The sequence below is a fragment of the Neodiprion lecontei genome, chromosome 4 (genome assembly GCF_021901455.1).
Source record: "Neodiprion lecontei isolate iyNeoLeco1 chromosome 4, iyNeoLeco1.1, whole genome shotgun sequence".
NCBI classification, from domain to species: domain Eukaryota; kingdom Metazoa; phylum Arthropoda; class Insecta; order Hymenoptera; family Diprionidae; genus Neodiprion; species Neodiprion lecontei.
Window position 1 is genome coordinate 1440950 of NC_060263.1, and position 20638 is coordinate 1461587.

The following is a 20638-nucleotide window of genomic DNA, read 5'->3' on the forward strand; positions in this document are numbered from 1 at the left end:
GCGGCTTCGGGTCAGTTTGTCTCGGCGAGGCGCATTCGAGCGCCACTTTCAACGGCGAACGGACGAACTGGACGAACTGCTCTCTGCTGCTGCCGCTTTTGCCGTTGATGCCGATGCTGCCCTCCAGGGTGAACGATCTTCCAGTTATTCATTTTTAGCCTCGCTCATTCCTCCGATTTTATGACGCAAAAATTATTAAATTGCACTTTGTGCTGCTCGAGCGGCGGGTCGGCCAGTCCGTGCTTCCTAAGAACAGAAGAGAACCAAGAATCGAGAACCGAGTTCAACTCAAAGCTCTCTTTTCACGTGACGTATCCATCCGTGCCCGCCACTCTTGCCGGGACCATGTTCCACCATTAATCGCAATAAAAGTATATCATCCTTTGATTTTACTCCGAAGCGATTCTCCGACGTCGGGTCTGAGTCATTCATCTCCGATCATGCGGCTTAGGCTCACCGCACCGTGATCCGAAACATCGAGTTCGACTGGTTACACTAATTGTAAGAAAAGTCTCATTTTGTTGTTTTTCATTTGGAAATGAGTGTAACTACAGTAAAATCAGCATCGTTGAAGTATAATTTTCAAACATTGTTCGAATTGCAAAAATAAATGTATACAATTGGTGGCTTCTTGTTAGTATGATTATACAGTTGCTGATGCTACGTTTGATGACTGTTGGAACATTACGAATCTGTGTGTTCATTGGGCTGCAACTTTTCCTGACGAACGCAAGATCTTGAAATCACTTCCTTCTAGAATCAAAAATTTCACCACCATAGAATTTATGATCACTGATAAGAAAAAAAAAAAAGAAAAAATAAACTCGTCTTCATTTCGTAGCCTTGTCTGAAATCGCATACGGCGATACCGTAAGAGCATGGATGCCCGTATAATGATATCAAAATGGGCGTAATAGGAAATGGCCTGGCGGAGCTTCGAGTTATCCGAAAGACACTAAATTCACTTGTCCGTCATTTTGTATATATACGGTGTATTATAATTGCGCAGTATATTTCATAGGGTCGTAATTAAGTGAGAGAGCCCGTTGAGTCGCTTTACGATATTTTAAGTCGACTCGAGTCTTGATTCGAACGCGCGCGGCCGCGTAAACGCGTCACGCGTCGATGATGGCGTCTCGTGAATATTATGTGGAAAAAAAAGCGCATTCCGTGGGACGTCGAACGTCTTCATTGCCGCTGCAGCGCTTCGGAGTTATTAATCGTAAATCTCCTATTATCGGTTTATCCTCTCTGACGACGGTCGTCCCATAGGCGACACGAGTTTCCCTCTCTCTCTCCCCCCCATCTTTTTCTCTCCTATCCTCGGGCATTTCGGAGACGCGGCCGCAGAAAATTAATCGCCTAGTCTCGGATTACCTCGCGTTACTAATTGGATATCGATGCAAACACGGCCGGCAACCCTGGTCTAATAATGTTATCTGATTGCTCGATGAACGTTAGAATCTGATGCTCGGACATATTTTATCGACCCTCGTTCTCCGTGTGTTTCTCCCGCCCCCCCTCCCCCTTCTTATTCATTAAAAAATTTCAAAATGATTTTTTTTTTTTTTTTGAAACTGGTTATCAGGTACGCATTTCTTGTTCTAATGCAATTAGACTTACATATTTATGTCATTTATTTATCGGTTTGTTTGTTTTTTTTTTCCTCTCGCTCGAGGCTGGATCAGTTTTATTGTCACTTCGACATCCGGTCTCCGCTTCTTCGGTTCTTTATCATCGTTATTTTTCTTATTCTTTTTTTTTCTTTCTCTCTTCTTCTTCTCTTTCATTTCGTTCGAGGTTCAACGGTACTACTCTAATTTTCATCGGTCATCCTGGGGGAGGGATTTCTGTGTCGTGATGCAGGATCGAACGCGGAGAGTTAAAAGTCAACCATGTAAAATTTGTTAACGTCAATCGTTCCAGCTCTGTCCATTCAACCAGATCGGCCGCTTTTATCAATGACTTTTGTAACCCCGAAATCTCTCTCTCTTTCTCTCTCATTCTCTCATTCTCTCTTCTTTCTTCGTCTCTTTCATTCTCTCCTTTTCTCGGTGTAAATTCGGCCCGTGACGTATATATACACTCTGCAGCTGCACTAAATTTAATTTATCGATGTCTTACCGGCTGTTACGAAGTCGCGTAAATATCGCGATCGTCTTTATACTAAACTACGATTCATTTAGCAATACATTGCGAGAATATGCGAGGCGTATATTTTACTTGACGTTTTTTCTCCTCCTAAGTTCACTCGATTCATTTATTTACACGCATATACCGCGGCATAAGAATATATGGATTCCTGCACGTCTGTATGGAAAAAGTCGCGAAAGTAATTATATTCAGGTTGTAAAATTTGCAAGTAGAGTCAATTTTGACGGTGTTGTCGAGACGACGACAACGACGTGATTACAGTTGAAAAAACATTCTCCGTCGTATTATAACGCAAACACGAAAATTTTAAACTTGTGGCGAGAAGGTATGTATTAAAATTGTCGTTAATTGAAACGGTGAATCTCCAATTCATTATTCCCGAGAAACGATTCGGTATAACAAATTTACGATTGATGTTTGACGTTCGTTCGATCTACACTTTCGACGCTACGGACGTCTCAATTTATATACCTTACAAACTTACATGCAAGATTTGTCGTAAAAAGGCGAGGTCTGTTCAACGCTCGCTTATAAACCAATGATAATTAGCCGGAGTAAGGAATGAAAATAAATTACAGGCGTATAATTATGCGCGGCGTGTATACAGCAATAAACTACAATACTGTTGCGTGAAAGGGCGTGACTAAAAATCTGGCGAATATTTTTGACGCGAATCAACTCTTACGAAAATACCGCGAATCTTGATCAGTGGATAATCACGGCACAAGTGAGAAAAATCCGTTATATCCATGTTTGAATAGTCGTATATATCTGCTCGTTTCTTCTAATAGTATAATATCACATATTCGTGCTCATTTATCTTCTCTCGATCGGACGATAAATTAATAAAGAAACCGGCGGTATACATTTTGAACTCATTTGGAGGAAAAGAAAGGTTCAATATTAAGCTTGAAAAATTCTTACAAATAACACAGGTCTGCAATCAAAAGACTGCACAGATTTTTACACTGTAACTTATAGACTTTTACTCAGTCAAACCGGAAAAATACTCAAAAAGTTCCACGTCAGGTTTTTTCCTTGAACTTATATTCGTAGTTTCATTTAGAGTTCAACTCATGTTTAATTGAAAATCTAGTATCCTGTATTCTTGATTCGAAAAATCCAATGCAAAAGTGATTTCTTACTTCTGTTTAAGAATAAATCTTAAAATACATAATAAATAATTTTTCAATCAACTCATAATTTATTCAGTTAAAAATCGGAACAAACGTAATTTCCATTTCCAGCGACTCGTTCCGTTTTTCCCCACGAACGACGTTGATGACGATCTTAAGTTTCCCGTCGTAACAGCTCCGGGTTGTCTATAGACGTAAAAAACCCGATCCAGACGACATCCCAGGTTTCAGGGTATCCGCCCTCATTCGAACCCGAAACACGCCGCCTGCTCAGGATATCCTATCTTTTCTCCGGATTTTAGTGCCGTTGCGACGCGCTCAATACGACGTCTCAATTAACTCCTCACACATATATATGTATATATATATTTGTTTACGCTATATATTGAAATGCTTTTAGGTGTCTGGTGGTAGCTTTTTTTCTCTCCTCTTCCTCGTGTTTTCATCCTTTTGGACCGATAAACGTGGTTAGGAAACGAGGCTGGAACGGGACGTCGACGTGGAAGTGTCAGTTTTATGAGGGATTAATATAAAGACTCTTGAATTCTCGATGGAGAGATCCCGTTTGATTAGAAGGAAGTAACTTGAAATGGTCCATCACGCGATGATGTGAAATTGATGAAAAAAACATAATATTGATAACAATAACAATAATAACGAAAGAAGAAATTATACCTAGATTTAAGTGAAAATTATTCCACAATCAACAGTTTGCTTTTATTTTCTTTTTCTCTTTTCTCGAAAGCTTGATTCAATAATCATCATTATTTACTATATATTTCAATTCATATTATTATCCATTGCCCAATGGGTTTAAGTACTTAAACTGTACAAGTATTTGCTTGCATCCTGCACTAACATTGGACGGATCCTTAAGCACGTATGCATTTACAGACATAATGTATAAGGTACCTGCCCGTAATATCTGCTCAACCAAGCAAGCAGTCGTAAGGTTGTAAAAATGAGCGTCGAAAACGCTTTTGTCGGTTAATACGTCATGATGGCAATATATGTATTTACAGAAACTAATTGCAGGAACAATTACAGTTTCTTCGTGTACCTGTTTCGGTTTATTATAGTGCAGCTGGTGTATATATGCGTGCACTAATATACTTCGCGATTGTTCATCGCACCGCGTTTCGTACCATGACCTCGTAATTAGGGATACTTTGCTTTCCGTAACGCGATAAACCCTCTGATAATTTTACTGGTCAAGTCGATAATGATTTTTTTTTTTTTTCTTACATTTATCCTCACGGCGTTCTTTCTCCTTGACTACGAATCTTCTTGTACAATGCAAATTACCTATCCACGCTACTGGTCAGAGAATTCTGGAAAATCTGGAAATGTCACGGTATTCGAAACTTCTGCAACGGTCAGGGAAATGTCAGAGGTTTTTGCGAAAAGTCGGAAAATCGTCTACTGTATTCTTTTCTTCGCACAAATACGTCTCGTGATTTTTTTTTAAGCTTCAGATAAATTAGATCGACAACACACTTTTTCTTTACCATTGCCGGAAGATTTTCATCAAACTTTGAATATTCCGAAATATCAACTTACAAAAGATTTTACTCATCGGCCGGATGAGACAGTGTGACCCAAATGACAGAAAAAAAAAAAAGAAAATTCTATGGAAAACGAGTATATACTTTTTCAATTTGCTATAACCAATTTACCCGAATTGTTCAGATTTTCGTTTCGAAAACTTGGAAAAGTCGGAGAATTTCGTGATAGAGATTTAATGGCCGCTCTGACATGTGCGTTACGAAATTTGCCAGAAGCGAGTCGAAATAAATTAGCCTCAGATCTTTTTGTTTTTTGTAAACTCTTTTCTCCGGCTTAAATCGTCAGTCCGAAATATCATACTTGAATGTAATGTATATATATGGAGAACGTAATAATTTTGTACAGGTGTTCTTACACCGTGGACGTAACGTTTTTTCGCTAATTTTCTTATTCGTTTTTTTTTCAGTACACGGTGGTTGTTAACAAGTGTTGATCCTTCTGCCGTTATTTAGAGATATTTTCGACGAGTGGCAAAGCCCGCAAACGGTATATTCTTTGCTAACGGTATTAGGTTATACAAAACTCATTGAACAAGTTGCACCTGCAACAAGACTACAGCCGCGAATTGTTTCAAACTCTATTTGAATAATTGCCAAATTACTGTCTACAGTAGGTATTATCGTTTCTGCCCGAACGGCTAAAACGCAGCGCAATAATTCATCATATTGATTGATAAATTCCGAACGTCTTCGCGTCAAAATATACCGTTAGGATCAATTCATCGATCATTGATTCAATTTGCTGCAGCTGTTGCTTTTAGTTGTGATCTTCAGGCTGATATTCAACAACCTCATCGGCAATGAAAACACCTTGCACAGGGTTCGATTTGACCTTTAACCATTAAAGTGAAACATGCGGACATCTTTCGCGTCTTGCCGTTGTTTTCGCCATTTAAAGAGATCCAAAAATTCTGAAAAAATTCAGGCAACTTCTTCGAGGCTTCTAGTCCAAGATCCGACAGTCTGGGGTTTTTTTTATTCTCGTAGAGGGGAGAACGCCGCGCGCCTTCTTGTTTGCAAAATATATATACACATGGCAAGAAATCACGCGAGCGCGAAACACTCCATGTTTCACTTTAAAGGTTAATTCGCGCAATTCGTTATCGCGGGCGAATGAGTTGGGATTTTTTTCAAAGCCGCAAGGTTAATCACCGCGATTAACGGATACAGCTCAGTTCGCCGCACGTCGTCGCGACGCTGCAGTTAGAAGCGGTTAATTTTCTCCTCGATAATGTAGCTGCATAGGTACGACGATTAAAACGATTTTAATTACCGTCGCCATCACGGCCCACTCGCGTGTCCCCACGTAAGCACACGTTACATGGATATGCATGGGGAACGGAATGGACTCGAGGCAGCTCGCGAGGCGCGCGCGCGCCGGATTCTACTCTCAAAACGTATAATTTTAAACACGTAATTCCTTACGAAGAAGCAGAATAAGAAGAAGACGGAGGAGGAAAAGGACCAGAAGAGGAAGAAGAAGAAGAAGAGGAATAATGTGGCAATAAAATGAACGAAAAGTAGGTATCGTCCGTCCATCCAGCGCTCACGCATCGCTGGATCGTGTCACGACCACCACTTCCATTCCAGTACCTACCTACTCTTTCTCTCTAAGTGGCTACGCGGCGTTACTACGCGTGTGGAGTACACGCTTAACAAGTGCGCGGTGGATATCTGGTTTAATAGTTGGGCGAGGATATATACCTGCGTATTTGCGGCCTCTCAGCTCTTGCCGTTATATCGCTACAGCCTTCGAATCCGAGTCAACCTGCCGCCGGTAGCCGGCAAAAGCTGCCTCCACGAGCCGACGTGTCACATTTTATTACCCTCGGTAGCGTATCGGTGAATTTTCGATGTCATTCGTTTACGGTCGTTTTTTTTTTTTTTTTTTTTCTTCAGTTGCATGGTTGTTTTAGGATTTATTTTGATTTTTTGTTGTTAGTACACCAGTCTTACGCACAGGTTCCTGTAACTTCCTTCAGGTTTCTTACATTTGTAATTTATTGTTGGTTGATCAATAATAATAATAATGATTAATCCGACCCGAAATCTCGTGATAATTCTTTCAGAGAATTTTATATTTAATTTGAAAATTTTTCAAGCTGTTGCCGGGTTAAAATGAAGAAAAACTTGATGAGAATGGACGTTTCGGCCCTAATGGCAATTCCTCAAAACACATTTTACAACAGAATTCGAAGAGAAAGAAAAGGAAGAAGAATAGAATGTAATGGTGGTTGACTTGCACTGAGATACGTAAAACCGGCATCAGTGCCGAGAGTTAAAAGAAAAAATTTACACCGAAGAACGAAAGTCAAAATGAGCGCAGGTTCGACGTCTACAAAGGCAGGTTGAAAACAACAATCGTATTTTTTATCTAGTACTAATCAGGAACGATTTTTAGAAAATTTTCAAATCGTGCACTGTGAAAATGAGTCCCATTATTTCTGACACGTTTTATTGTAAGAACGGTATGCAAATAGAAAAAAAAAAAGAAACAACCACGGAAATTATCCATTTTATCAATACGGGAGCGTCCGAGGCGCGTGAACTGGACATAAATCATCGCCGATGTTAAAATCGCTTTTGTCTGAATCCTCTGCAATTAATTTGTACCGTTAGCAAAAAGTGGGCGCAGGGAAGCTGCGGCACATGAAGACGTTGTAGCCCCTTGTCTCGCAGGAGCTTCCTCAGGAACCTGAACGCGCCTATCCAGACCGCGGTCGTAAATCATTGGAATAAATACACGCTCGATATACGCCACCGGTTGGTATAGGCACTGTGCGCTGGCCTCCGGTTTTCTGGATAAATGCACTCACGGCTTATTACTGCACTCGACCGCCACTCATGTTACACGCGAAGTTTCAATCATACGAATTTAACGACACTGCGAGTGATGATGGCGAGGATTTTTAAAGAAATTCAATTCACGGTAGCACAAAAAGTACGTCGGATACGGAATTTCAACGAGGTTGAAGTCAGCGACGTCGGTGTGCATAAACGATACGTTTATTTTATTTATTTATTTATTTATTTTTTCTGAAGTATCGATATCTTGAAACTTTAGGAGTGTCCGAAATTCAGGTGGCAGTCTCACATCTCAATGACTTTTTTTTTAATCATTTATTTATTTATTTTTTTTCATAATAAAATTTATTTAATAATTTCAAATCTTATATACATAGAAAAACAAAAACAAAGTGACTAATTATTTAAGTGGAACATGATTTTAAATGAGCAAAATTGCGATCCGAAAAGTCTGCCACTGAATTTTTCGTTATAGTTCGCAAATCTATAATGTCACGATACGAATCTTCTCCGGCTCGAGTTTCGTTCGTGTCTCGACGAGTGGTCAATTCCGATTATATCTGGCACACATAAATTATACATCAACATACGTGACAGCTGTGATTCTCCGCACGAGTTTGACATATTGTCACGATTTATATCGCGGATTTGTTTGTTTCATAGGCGTAAAACCGCGATTCGCGATTCCAAAAAAATGTTGTTCTCACTTCCGAGTGAAATATCGGGATATGATTGTAAAATCGCGACGAGCTATAATAAAGTAAAAATTATATCTACACGCTAGCGTGAGGCAAAAATCTTTAGGGTTTAGACAGTTATCGACAATTATAACAGAATTTCTCTCGAATAGATTATTGAAAAATAATTGTTTTTGTATTCTGATATCGGTTAGGAAATTAAAAAAAAAAAAAAACTATGAATCCTTTTGTGCTTCTGATTAAAATAAGTACGTAATTGTGCAATATTTGTACAGAGCTTATCTAGATGCTAAAGAGAGATAGATCAGATCAGATCAAATCATATGTGGGTTTATTAATGCCGTAGCCTAATATTAAGCCCTGAGGCAATTTGGTTGAGGTACAATATCGTGGATAATTGAGTGAAATACGATATAAAAAAGAAAAATAGAAAGAAAATAAGTAGTTTTGCAAAAAGAGGGAAGAAAAATAAATAAATACAAATGTAAGTACAAGACGGGAAGAAAGAGAGAAAAGCTGAATTATTTAAAAGTAGAACATGACGACAGAATGAGAAGTTTACATTAGTAAAATAGAGAGAGAGAGAGAGAGAGAGAGGAAGGGAGAAACGTTTATTCGCCCTGAGACAAGTCCCCTCGGGCATTGTGTAGAACATCGATGTAAACGTAAAATGTGAACAGGTATAAAATACCGTAAAACCGACAAGAAGATTAGAAGCAAAGTTGAGAAAGTATAACAGAGAGTTGATAAAAGTAGGTAAAAGTGAATACTACAGATATTAGCAATAAGTTAGAAAGATGAATACGTAGATGAAAGCAAGCAAAGATAGAAGAAAGAGAAGAGATAGAAGTAACGATAAAAAAAGTTGACGGTGAGACAGAGGAACATGATTGAACCGAATGCGAGCAGGTATGTATGCGTAAAGAGTACGGCGGAGGGCGGGAGGGAGGGAGTCGCAGTGACAGGCATAGAGCGTTCGTTCGGCCGTGCGTCGCGGACGATTGTGCTCCTACTCCTTCAGGGCGAGACGGAGCTCCGTGTGGCCGAAGCGACTCCCCATGTGACCGATCCCCCACCTAATTCCGTTGTACCTGCGGGACGAGGGCCTGCCTACCTGCCGCCCGTTACCCCGCTCCCATTCCGACGCGGACCCTCGCGGCAGGTGCACCGAACCAAGTGCTGCGCGAACCTGCGCTCTGCTGGATCATCTCCTCTGTCGCATCGCAAGTGTCGCATATTTCGCGGGTTTCCGTCATCCCCGAGACGCGCGGTCTATTTTACAATTGTCATAATTATAACGGCTGTAAGGAAACGGGAATTGCCGGTGTGCTCCGCGCGAGGACGAGGAGGAGGGAGTGAGGAACGAACCAACCGACGACCCTCTATGTCGCTGTTATCGATAAGGCGTCCGATATCGTACCTCCTGTTACTACTTGTGAAACAGTGATTTTACTCCGTTATCATCACCGTCTTAATAATTCTATCATCGAGAGACACGTTTACGAGTCGGAGAAAATTACCTCCGCGATTCGCCGTCGTCATCCTCATTATCATCATCACCAATGCATCTGTGTGAAACAGTGAACGATATATTTTTTTTTAACCACCGCCCATCCTGCCTGACCGCGCCACGTGCAGCGCATGTCACATGGGATTTACGCCGGAGGACGACGACGCGTCGAGCTTAATTAAAGGACCCACCGGCTAGGCCGGGTCCATGAATTAGCCATCCTCAGACCCGGAACGCCGCCACCGTCGCCAAGCTAATTAAGTGACAGTTCGAACCGTGGGATAAGTCGACAGGTGCATCGGCCAAGGTCGACGACGCTCCGGAAGGACGAACGTTGCCTTCAAGCCCTTTCTCCGTACGCCTCGATCTCACCCTAAGGCCTGAAGTGTCTCCTCTCTCTCTCTCTCTTTCTCTCTTTCTCTCTCTCTCTCTCTCTCTCTCTCTCTCTCGCTCTCTCCCCGGTTTATCGCGACGAATCCTAATCGTCGTCGAAGGAATCAATCGATCGATCGTCGCAGAGAAATCCCCCCTCCCTGCCTACCTCCATCCCTTGTTTCAACGCTGAGGCTGCGGGTAAACATTTGCAAACTGGACATTTTGACGAACGTTACACCGGGACGATCGGAGTGGCGATGTCCGCGGGTCGTTGAGAGGATGAGGGAGCTCGACACCGAGAGCCCCGTCGTCTGGCCGGCTTGGTGCTATACTGGTGAGTCGATTTACTTGCCTTCGGCTTTTTTTTTTTTTTTTTTACCCTCCCCCATGTTCCTCTAATTTTAAGTCGTCGAAAAGAAACGGCGCTTTCATTCTAAACGCTCGCTCGACTCTCTATTTCAATCGTATATTCCTTTTCATGAGGATTAGGTCGGTAACGTTGCTGTAACGATCATGCGTGTTTGGGAAAAATCGTTATTTCGCACCTTCGAGAATGTTGGAATTTTAGTAAATCGTGATAGAGAAAACGTAATCTTATTTTTGAAAATCAACTTCTTCAAAGTCGTTGTAAAATTGTGCAATAATGATTTTTTTTCGTCATGTTTCGTTGCGTTAACCTTAATAAATTCAGCCTCATTCCTTTTCTCGATCTTTCCAAAATATTGTCAAGGTTTCCTTCGATCTCAAAGTGACCAGAATTATCGCGTCTTTGAGGCAATGTCGTCAAATACAACCCTTCGTTAAGTCACTGATAGTATATTCGTCTGCAGAGTGCAGAGTAACCATTGAATGTGTATAATATTTTTGTGAGAAAAATTAGCTCGTCAATTTTCAGTGAAATTCTTCAAGTCCTAATAATAATTCTTGCTTGTTGCGTGGCGACAATTAGTTGACCGTCACGCGTGGAAAATCGATACACCGATGATAATTAAGCCGTTGCAGAAATCAACTCGCTGCGATTTATCGTATAGCGGTTGCTAATTTGATTAATTGGGAAAACTTTGTGATGACGTTGCGATTTGGTGATTTGTTGCCCGAAAAAACTGGCGTGATTTTGAGGTTGCAGCCTCGGCCTGGATCGGAGATCTATAAATCGAGAGATAATACTAGCGCGGTTCGCTGAGCCGGAACGTATATCGCGGACTCCGCATTGACGAGTTTTCACGCTTAGAACCGTGCTTCCTCTTCTCCTAATTCTTATACCTTCAAATATACGAAATTAGGAACTAATCGAAAAATACCGCGAGAATTCTCTGCCACAGCGGTCGATTCATAGCCGACGTCTCACTCGGTTATTCTAATCCTTTGCATGTACGCCGGTGTTTGTATTAAATTTATGATCAATCGAAATGATATTTTTTACAAGTGATTTAGTTAATTTACATTAACAGACAAATAGATTTTATTTTCGTATAATATTACATCGGACTTGAAAAGTTTGTGTATAAGTACCACATTCAATTGATAATTGAAGCAATAACAAACTTTCGATCGTTCAATGTTTGGTTTTTGCTGCATTTTTATTTTTGCACTTAATCATTATTTGAATTAATCATAAAATTCGTATTTTATGATAGCAGAAATTAAATATTTCACTGGAATTCTATTGAAAATTTACAAAGCAAACAAGTATATGCTAGAAGAATAAAGATTCGCGACGAGAACGCGATGATTATAGATTACAGAAGAATTCGCAATAATCGAATAACCGGATTGAGAATTGACTGTTGTTTTTTTTTTTTTTCCGTTCTTGTTTGCTCTCGGCCTATCAAGTAATTTGCTGCTGCTGCTGCTGCTGCCAAGAAAAAAATCGTCACGTTTTTTATCAGAGCCTCGGGGAATATTAACTGAAACATTGTCGCGAGTGTATTATATTTTAATTAGGTTACAAGAAGTTTCAATCACCTGTTATCATCGTATCCGCGTGTAGCAGGCGTATGACGGCAATTACTTGTGGAAATTAATGTCATTACAGCGGGTTAAACGGTCAGCCGTTGAGAAGAAAGCAAATGAGAAAAAATTTAATTACCGACACTTGGCATAAACAAGTATAATATATACCTACACACAAAAACACCTACATACGCATACGCATATGATTATTCGAGTCTCCAAAGGACGCCGCTCATTATACTCAAAGTCCTCGAAAGCTCGCTAAAAAATCTCGAGTATTATAGCCCTTGCGTCAAAGTGTATTTACTTTGGCTAATCAAATGTACCGTTTTCAATTTCGCGGGAGGGGGGGGAGTAAACCAGTCGAATAGAAATAAAACTAAAAGATCCTGACGACGATAAAGCCGTCGGTATTGTATTGTAATAACGGAGAGAGGAGTAGAATTTTGTTGGTACGAAGCGGGTAAGAAGGGTATATATACGGAACGAAGAACATACACAGTGACAAAGAAAATGTAGGTAGGTATGTATGCGTACGTATAATGTTGACGGAGATGATTTTAGCGCAGCTGTACGCCGCCGTCAGGCATTTACACGCAGGTACCGATATTACGTACCGTCGAATATGACGAATGATTGATTGCGTACAAAGTTTTTAATCGTAAATTGCTTTTTGCTCTACGTTCGCCGGTGCGTGTAATACCTTAAGGTCCGAGGCGTTCTATTCTCGATTCTATTTTTTTCGATACATTACGGGCGATGCGCGTTGCACCAATACAGGCACGGGAACCTCGTGTAGAAATTAACACCAGCATTGCCTAGGAGCCTGCAGGTCGCGGCTCCCGCTGACCCCGGCTAAAAGTCGAATTATGCAGTGTACACAGGCCATAAATTAACGTTTTTTGTCGGCGCTCACCGCTGGTAAAAGGTTTCTTTTTTGGCTCTGGTTTCAAACGGTAAAGCGAATCCAATCGCGTTTGCCTAGCCCCGTGGGTTCGTATTAAAAACTTTTCGTCTGTAATGATCGACGTGCTCACCGAACACCGCACACGGCCCACTGTCGGATTAATAATTTACTCCGGATGTACGTACCTAATGCTGTAGGTACTCGCTGCGCGCTGGTTAAGTCACACGGAAGAAAGACCTCGCTTCGACATTCGGATATTCAAATCAAACACCTTTATACATGTAAAATACCGTAAGGCGTGCATATAAAAATAAATAAAAAATATTACAACAATTGGTAGCGATCTCTAAATATCTTTGCTACCAAATTTTCGAGTATCGTCTTTAAAAAAAAAGTTAAAAAATGAACCACCTTAATTTACACAGAGTTGCGGTGGTTCGGCACCGAGACGGAGTTGAAGAAACGTTAGCCGCTGACATTCGTGTATAGAAACCCAATCAACTGTTTCGTTATTTATTTGACAGACTAGTGTCGCTTTTTTTATGGGTCTCGGAATGATTTGCAATCGTAGAGAATGCACAGCTATTGCAGGTACGTTGCTCGTTGTTGTGGTTTTTTTTTTTTTCCTTCATTTCGGTTTTGGGTAGGTAAAGTTCAGACTTCGTTCTAATCGACTGTGGAGCAAAAATGAAACTTGACGTATTTTTCGACAACCGCATTCATCACCTCAAGCATGAATCCTCCAATGCTGAGAAAATTGGGCGAGTCTATCACTATCGGCATTCGGTATAGCGGCGGCGATCCGGGCCTCAAACGAAAGCTGGCAAGTCATTTTCGGCAATAATAGCGAAGCTATTAGTTTCAAACAGCGTGGCTTCCCTGGACAACAGCAACAACTGCTTTTTGGACTATGACTTACAGAGGAGTTGAATTAGTGTAGCAGCAGCGGCTAGTCCATTTCTAATCGTCGAAGTATGTTGAGTATTCTACAGAAACTTACTCATTCATAGATGGTTTACAGGTCAGGTTACATATTTTGTCCTAACAGTCATGCAATTAACGCTGAATCGAACCTTATAATCAATTTTTTTTTCTATCTTCTCGGGATTTTGAAACTTTTTTCCTATTTGAATTGATTTGTGCGAAGGTCGAAAAAGCTGTTAAATTTATGCCGAAAGAGGTTTTTTAATCATCGAATCTCACTCCGCGATGCATGATTATACGATTTTTCCTCCAAGGTTTGAAATCCGTAATCTAAGCGTCGTCGAGTCCCGTGTCGAGGGTTTTGGAACGGACAGAAGTAAAGCCTACGAATGAAAAGGTGCTCTGTGAAAAAAAATCATATTCCTTCGGTGACGCTAAGAGCTATTGTGGTCAGCTAAACGAACAGCTGACCCAACTAATTAACCAATACCTATACTCCTTACGTAAGTGACAAATTATTGTATACCAGAAACCGCTAATTAAGTCGAACAAAGAGATATTACCTGCTAAATTTGGTATTTGAAGAAAACCACAAATCCTAGTTCAGCAATCACGGTAAATGTCATATCGTGAAAGGGTCGAGTGTAAAGGCGATCGGGCAAACGGGGTTAATCATTGTATGTGTGTGTGTGTGTAAAAAGAGAGATCGTTAGCGGATACAAACTGCATTACAGCCGAGTCCATTAGCCCAAGTACAAGAACCGCTGGTCTCTTTGGCGTCGGTCAAAACTTTATTTTGTACCCCCGTGTAAACGTATCTACCAGTTGTACCGCTCATGCTGCACGTGTTGTACGCAAGAACCCAACGTACCTTCTACTTGGGCTTTGCATTGTACTGCAGATATGGTTGCTGATTACAATTATGATATGGTAGCTGCGGCTTACACGCGCACCGATTACTATCCTTGAATCTTTTCAGCCAATGTCTTATTGTGTTATCGGCTTATTGTAGCCGCAGTCTTGCGATTCGACGATTGATCTGTGAACCCGGTTGAGTAACTGCGATCGATAGGTTTGACCGTTTCATCAAAGATTAACGTCACACTCGCTTGGCCACACGGCTTGGGGAGTCGAAGAATGGCGGTAGTGCGAAAATCAGGATGTTTCAAAACTCGATCGAAGCTATCGGTTATTGAACGAAGCTGAAGCTGGCAGCCAAAATTTCCAGCCCAACATTTTCAAGTTTTTGGAATTAGAAAAATTCAGTTCGGTATTTTATTAAATTTTGATTCTCAGTCTCGTGTTATTAATGGACTCGTAAGTGTAGGTATTTCATGTCGCTTGTGTTTGTATTCTAGGGTTAATTTTTTAGCCAAGAAATTTGGATCGAATTCATTTTTTTCACAAACGATGTGCAAGCTTAACTTTCTCTGCGAATTTCAAGGCGCTATGGTTGGAGCTGCCAATTTTATCGCTCGGAAATCTTGTCGTTCACTAGTCCTCGGTAGTTCGAGAGTGACAGAAAAGACAGAGTGTGAGAGAGCCAGAGAGAGAAAGAGAAAGAGAAAGAGAGTGGGATCTCTAGAGAAAAGAAATAGGGAAAGTTCGAAAAAAGCTGGTAAATTATACCTTCGTTTACTTTGGCGAGGGTTTGTCTAAGCGTCTTCTTTCACCGACCCCCTAAATACACCTCAATATTCTCCTTTCAACTCACGTAATCCCTCAGCTTAATGGTTTATATATGTACTGTAGACTCGAATTCTTAAAACCACCTGTTTGGTATGGAATTGTGGGAAAAATATATTTTCAACTTTACGTCACGGATGAGTGGCTGTATTTTTACGGACGCGTCGAGCCAGTCGGTAATGATACCAAACAGATGTATGTATTCACTATGCAGTGACCGACCATTCATCCCGAATCATTCGGCTGTTCAGGTGGTTCGCTTCCAAATTGATCATGCGGTAGCTTCTCTCTCTCTCTATGTCTCTCCCTCTCTCACGATATGAAAAATGTGTCGTTTCTCCAAAGGAACTCTGTCCAGAGAAAACTGCATAGCCGTTTCCGCCGTTTATATTTTGAAAGCACCTTTTTCGCAAATGCGGAAACCTTGGCGATTAGGAATCAGATCAACTTGTCAACTTGCAACCTTGCATTTTTTTTTTTTGACACTGTCGATAGTAGAAATTGCTTAATCTTTCTTATCGGCAAGTAGCGTGAAGCGACGGTAAGTGCGAGGTACTTGAGTCTCCGCATATTTAGATGTCACCGACGACGTCTGCATCCCACGATGACCGGCACTTGGCACCGTGTTGGTATGACGTCTGGCTTGAGCGTCCCTTTCGAATACCAAATAGCCCGAAGGCGTTTGCCTCAGCCCCCGCAGCCGGTCTCTAAAAACCCTTTGTTGTCCAGTCAACTTCCTGTACGTAAATTCAAACACTATTTTTACTTATCTTGTATTTCGTTTTGTGTACCACGACGACTCGGAACACGCCCACGCTTTGTTTAGTTTTTCCCCATTCCTAGGGACGTCGAATATTCTCAACGCTATTCAACGTAGGGCTGAGAATGTAAAAGAGATAGAGATACGGCGCGAGGCGTGATTTTCATCGGATACTGGAAAAGCGAGAAATTGAGAATTTGCGAGAGGACGGCCGCAGCCCGCCTCAAGCGTGACTTAATTTAGACTCTGGAGGGAGGGAAGGAGAGAAATATGTGAGTGAAAATCAAGAAGGGTGCACCGTAAATATGTTTAAATGCTGTAAATATGCCTGGAGATGCGGTAAAACGGCGAGTTTACGAGGATCGTCTTATGTGAAGCGGGGGGGTGGGGGGGTGGGGGGGTGGGGGGGTGGGCTGCGAGAGGAGCGAAAGAGGCTCCCATGGACGAGAAAGGACGGGGACGATCGTGAAAATGAGGCGATGGAGATCTCTGGGTTGATATAGACGTGTTTTCAGCCATTATTTCAACTCGACACTTTCTTAAGGACGTCTACGACCCTTGGAACGCTCTTACGCGGCCCTTCAACTTCCTAATACGCCTAATTGTATTTAAGACTGTACCGGAGTTCCCAATATGCATAATTCTTAGCGAGTCGGTTGTGGAATTCGAATCTCATTACACTATGCGTTGTGTTGTTAACATCGGACGGCAATTGAATCCATCGCTGCACCCTCGAACATAAAATGAAATCCAACATTTTTTGTATGGGCGCGAATGGACCGTTGGAATTATTTCCAGTGAACAACAGGGACGCTCTGTTCGCTTTAATACCTGTAAACGGGGTTATCCTTTCTCACGGTTTAGACACTTTGAACGTTTTTGGTGTTTTGAAAAATCATTGATACAGACCAATCGAAACGCATCGCGGAAAGATCACTTAGAGACGTCGATAAAATCTACCTTTGATGAATCATCTTTCTTTCAAAAGTATCGTAAACTATCTTACTTCACTTATCCTGGGGATTCGGAAAGTGGAAAGTCAACCAGTGCACCTTTGACGATGGCATGCGCGAAACGGGATGAGGATATTAACGTCTTTTTCAAGTAAGGAGAGGCGATTGGTCGGGCGAAGGTTAGTTGCTTGTTAAGTCGCGAGGATGACACTCGCCGCCGAAGCGTGTAACCTGACCTGACTGCAACTGCAGGGTGCTGCTGCCAGGGAGGAAGAGAAGACCGCGGCTTTCCTCCTCTTCCTCCTCCTCCTCCTCGTAGCCTGCTGTTTTTATCTCCCCATATTTCAGGATGATTCCACGGTTAATGCTACGTCCTGGGAATACGAGCGCGGCTGTATTGCCTCCCCGAGTGAACCGCACCCGGCTCTCTACTGGTTGACAACTCACCTAACGCTCAGCTTCCATGCCCGATCAGAGAAAACGTTCCCAACCAAGTTCCAACTTACATTATCCCTGTGTATCTAAGTACCGTAATCCCACCACCATCCAGTACTCTGCTGCTGGAAATAATCTGTGTGTGAACGTTGGCATTTTTTTTTCCTCCGTTATCCTGTACAAGTTTACACGTATGTACCACCTCGAAATGGGCGGTGAACGGTAAATTTTATTGAAATTCGCACATTTTCATGCAATCGAAGTGTTCGTTGATTTTTTTTTCTTAGCCTTTCTTTTTTTTTTTTTTTTACCGACTCAAGAACAACGTCTGTCCGTTATTTTTCGAACCACCTAGTCCCTTGTATTATATTAACCCAAGCATTCGACATCATTCTCCGCCTACAACCTGTATCAGGTTGCACTTGGGTTCGCAGGTCCGAAATCCTTCACGAGGTTACGTAACCCATAACAAAGATGGTACTTATCGTCTATTTCGACACGCATAGATCGTTGGTAGATTTTCAGGGCAGCAAACTCTTTCGAATTCAATCTTACACATTTTTTCCACCTTCAATTTGATGTGCCTGTGGTGATGATGTAGAAAAACCCCGAAACGTGACAGTCTTTAACAAACTCCTGCTCGTCCTCCGTCAATCTCTCCATGTGTTCAGTTTTTCTCGTTCGATATTTATTTCTCTTTATTCTCCAAGCCAGATTTCGTACATCAGAATCAGCGCCTTCTTATCCTTTCGAAATAGCCAAAGCGTTATAAAAATCCAAAATCCTAGCGATATGAACTTAGCGACATGGTCAGGTGTAACTCTTTCAAGTCAGTTCCGTTATTCTTGCGGACCTTCCGTTGGTCGTAAAAAAAGTCCCACGTCGAAAATAAAAGGTTTGAAAAAATATCCACGCATTTTGGTTTGTCAGAGATTTGTTTTTTCTTTTCTACTTCGTCTCGTTCCTATTTCTCTTTACACATCGTGAACTTCACTCCGTCTAGTAGAGCCGTTTGGAGCCACTTAACGCCGATTGTGAGTTCTACTCAACCACCGAGGTGAGTGCTGAAGCCCGGCCTTTCAGTGCATCCATGAGTGTGAAAGATGGTGCAATAAAGAGGTGCAAGAACGTTAGTCGCGGCACTGGACTCTTTTGATTAACCTTCGATCTTCCGGCTTGCAGGTATATAAACCCGAAGCCTGCCGATTAATATTGGAATTGTTGCGATTCTCGCATGAACGAAAATTATTATACTTGCCGAATTTTCAATCCTTGCTCGCTAATCGTTCATCACGAATCGTTTCACCTCTCAGCATCCTCCGGTAATTTGTCAAGGCATTATGCAACGGGCCCCGTTTCGATCCAGAACACGAGGCTGAATTCTATTATTTTTTAATCGACTTTATGCTACGCGAAGAAAAACTCCATTGACCGCTTTCGTTAAAACGTGGACACACCTGAGTCACCGCCGTTCTGACTCAGGGATATTTGAGTCTGCTGCACACCACCGGCTAAAGAAAAACCATAAGACAGATTCCGTTCGCCGCCACGTCGTAGCCCCGAGCTATTATTCGGTGGTAATTTGCTGACAATAATACGTGCTCTGCACCGAATTACGACATGCAGTTATTTCTTGTCGGGTCAACATCGTACAAACAAATGGATAAACAAATACCATGGTCAATTTGTTCGTTCGGCAATTTCAGCCATTATCAACTGCGCCCATTATTCGTAATCCCTTCCGGCTCCAAATACTTTTTTTTTAAGCTCAATATCTGGCTTCTCGACCAGTATTTTAAATGTGTTCTCAAAAGCTTTTCGAATCATTTGTACTCTTTAGGGAAATTTCCTGGATGTTATTCTTGAGTTTACGAGGTGCTTATTAGTCCATAATGCTGGCTACAAATCGATTCTGAGTGGAAAAAAGAATTCCAGAAAATAAAGCTATGAATCGATTTTATCGAAAGAGTGAATAGCTTTCTCTGGGTGTACGTGTAAAAATGCACGATTTAAAAGTATCGGATTGACCGATTTTTCTTCTTGCGGCAAAAATCCGGAACCACCGCAAACGGTAATTCTGTTGAAGATAATTCCCTTACATGCATATACACGTCTCGAGGATCGTAAAGAGGGAAATATTTGAACAGTTACTTTAACGTTTATTACTGCACGAGGGCTGCAGAATTGCACGAAAGAAGTTGTCGGGTATAATTAGCTCAGCCCGCGACAGTGCGGTCGACTTTACTTTCTTACTGCACTATAGAGCGGCATCAACCTTTGACCAATAAAAATTCGGGCCCAACGGTCTTACCGTCAAGCTTATCCAGGGAGGCGATATTTGCACCGCGAATCTGTCAATTAGCGAATTTCAACCCGGTCTGCATCCTCAAGGAACGATCTTATATTATTACTTGTAACAATCTCTCGCATTATTGTTAATTTTTCACGTAACTGAAGGTGAAATATGTAGGTGCGCGTATAACTTGTCAACTTTTATTTTGGAGAAATTTGTTTATCAGCGGAAGGATCGTTATCCCGACTTGTTTTCGAACCGTTCTGTCTAATCACAGCATAGCCGGACAACTCTGACGCGACGGGGCCAAATTAACGACGCATTTCACAATTGGTTCATTAGCCGGGGGCGTCGTCGCGGGCCTGCATGTGACATTGCGTTTCAATTAGCAGGCATTGATCGCCGAGTCGAGTAGGTGGTGACCACCGGGTCGCTTCTCAGCCACGCATTTCTCAGCCTATAGCCGGCTATTCGAGATCGGCGA

General features: G+C 41.7%; 1 protein-coding gene across 2 annotated transcripts in view; it reads left to right on the forward strand.

The window, feature by feature from the left end:
- The first annotated feature begins 9512 nt into the window (after positions 1 to 9512).
- LOC107224198 overlaps positions 9513 to 20638 on the forward strand; it is a 78186-nt gene continuing 67060 nt past the window's right edge. For both annotated transcript variants that reach the window (XM_046738913.1, XM_015664166.2), the window contains exon 1: positions 9513 to 10577. In XM_046738913.1, coding sequence (XP_046594869.1) covers positions 10523 to 10577 — 55 coding nt within the window. In that variant the 5' untranslated portion in view covers positions 9513 to 10522. The remainder of the gene's footprint in view (positions 10578 to 20638) is intronic.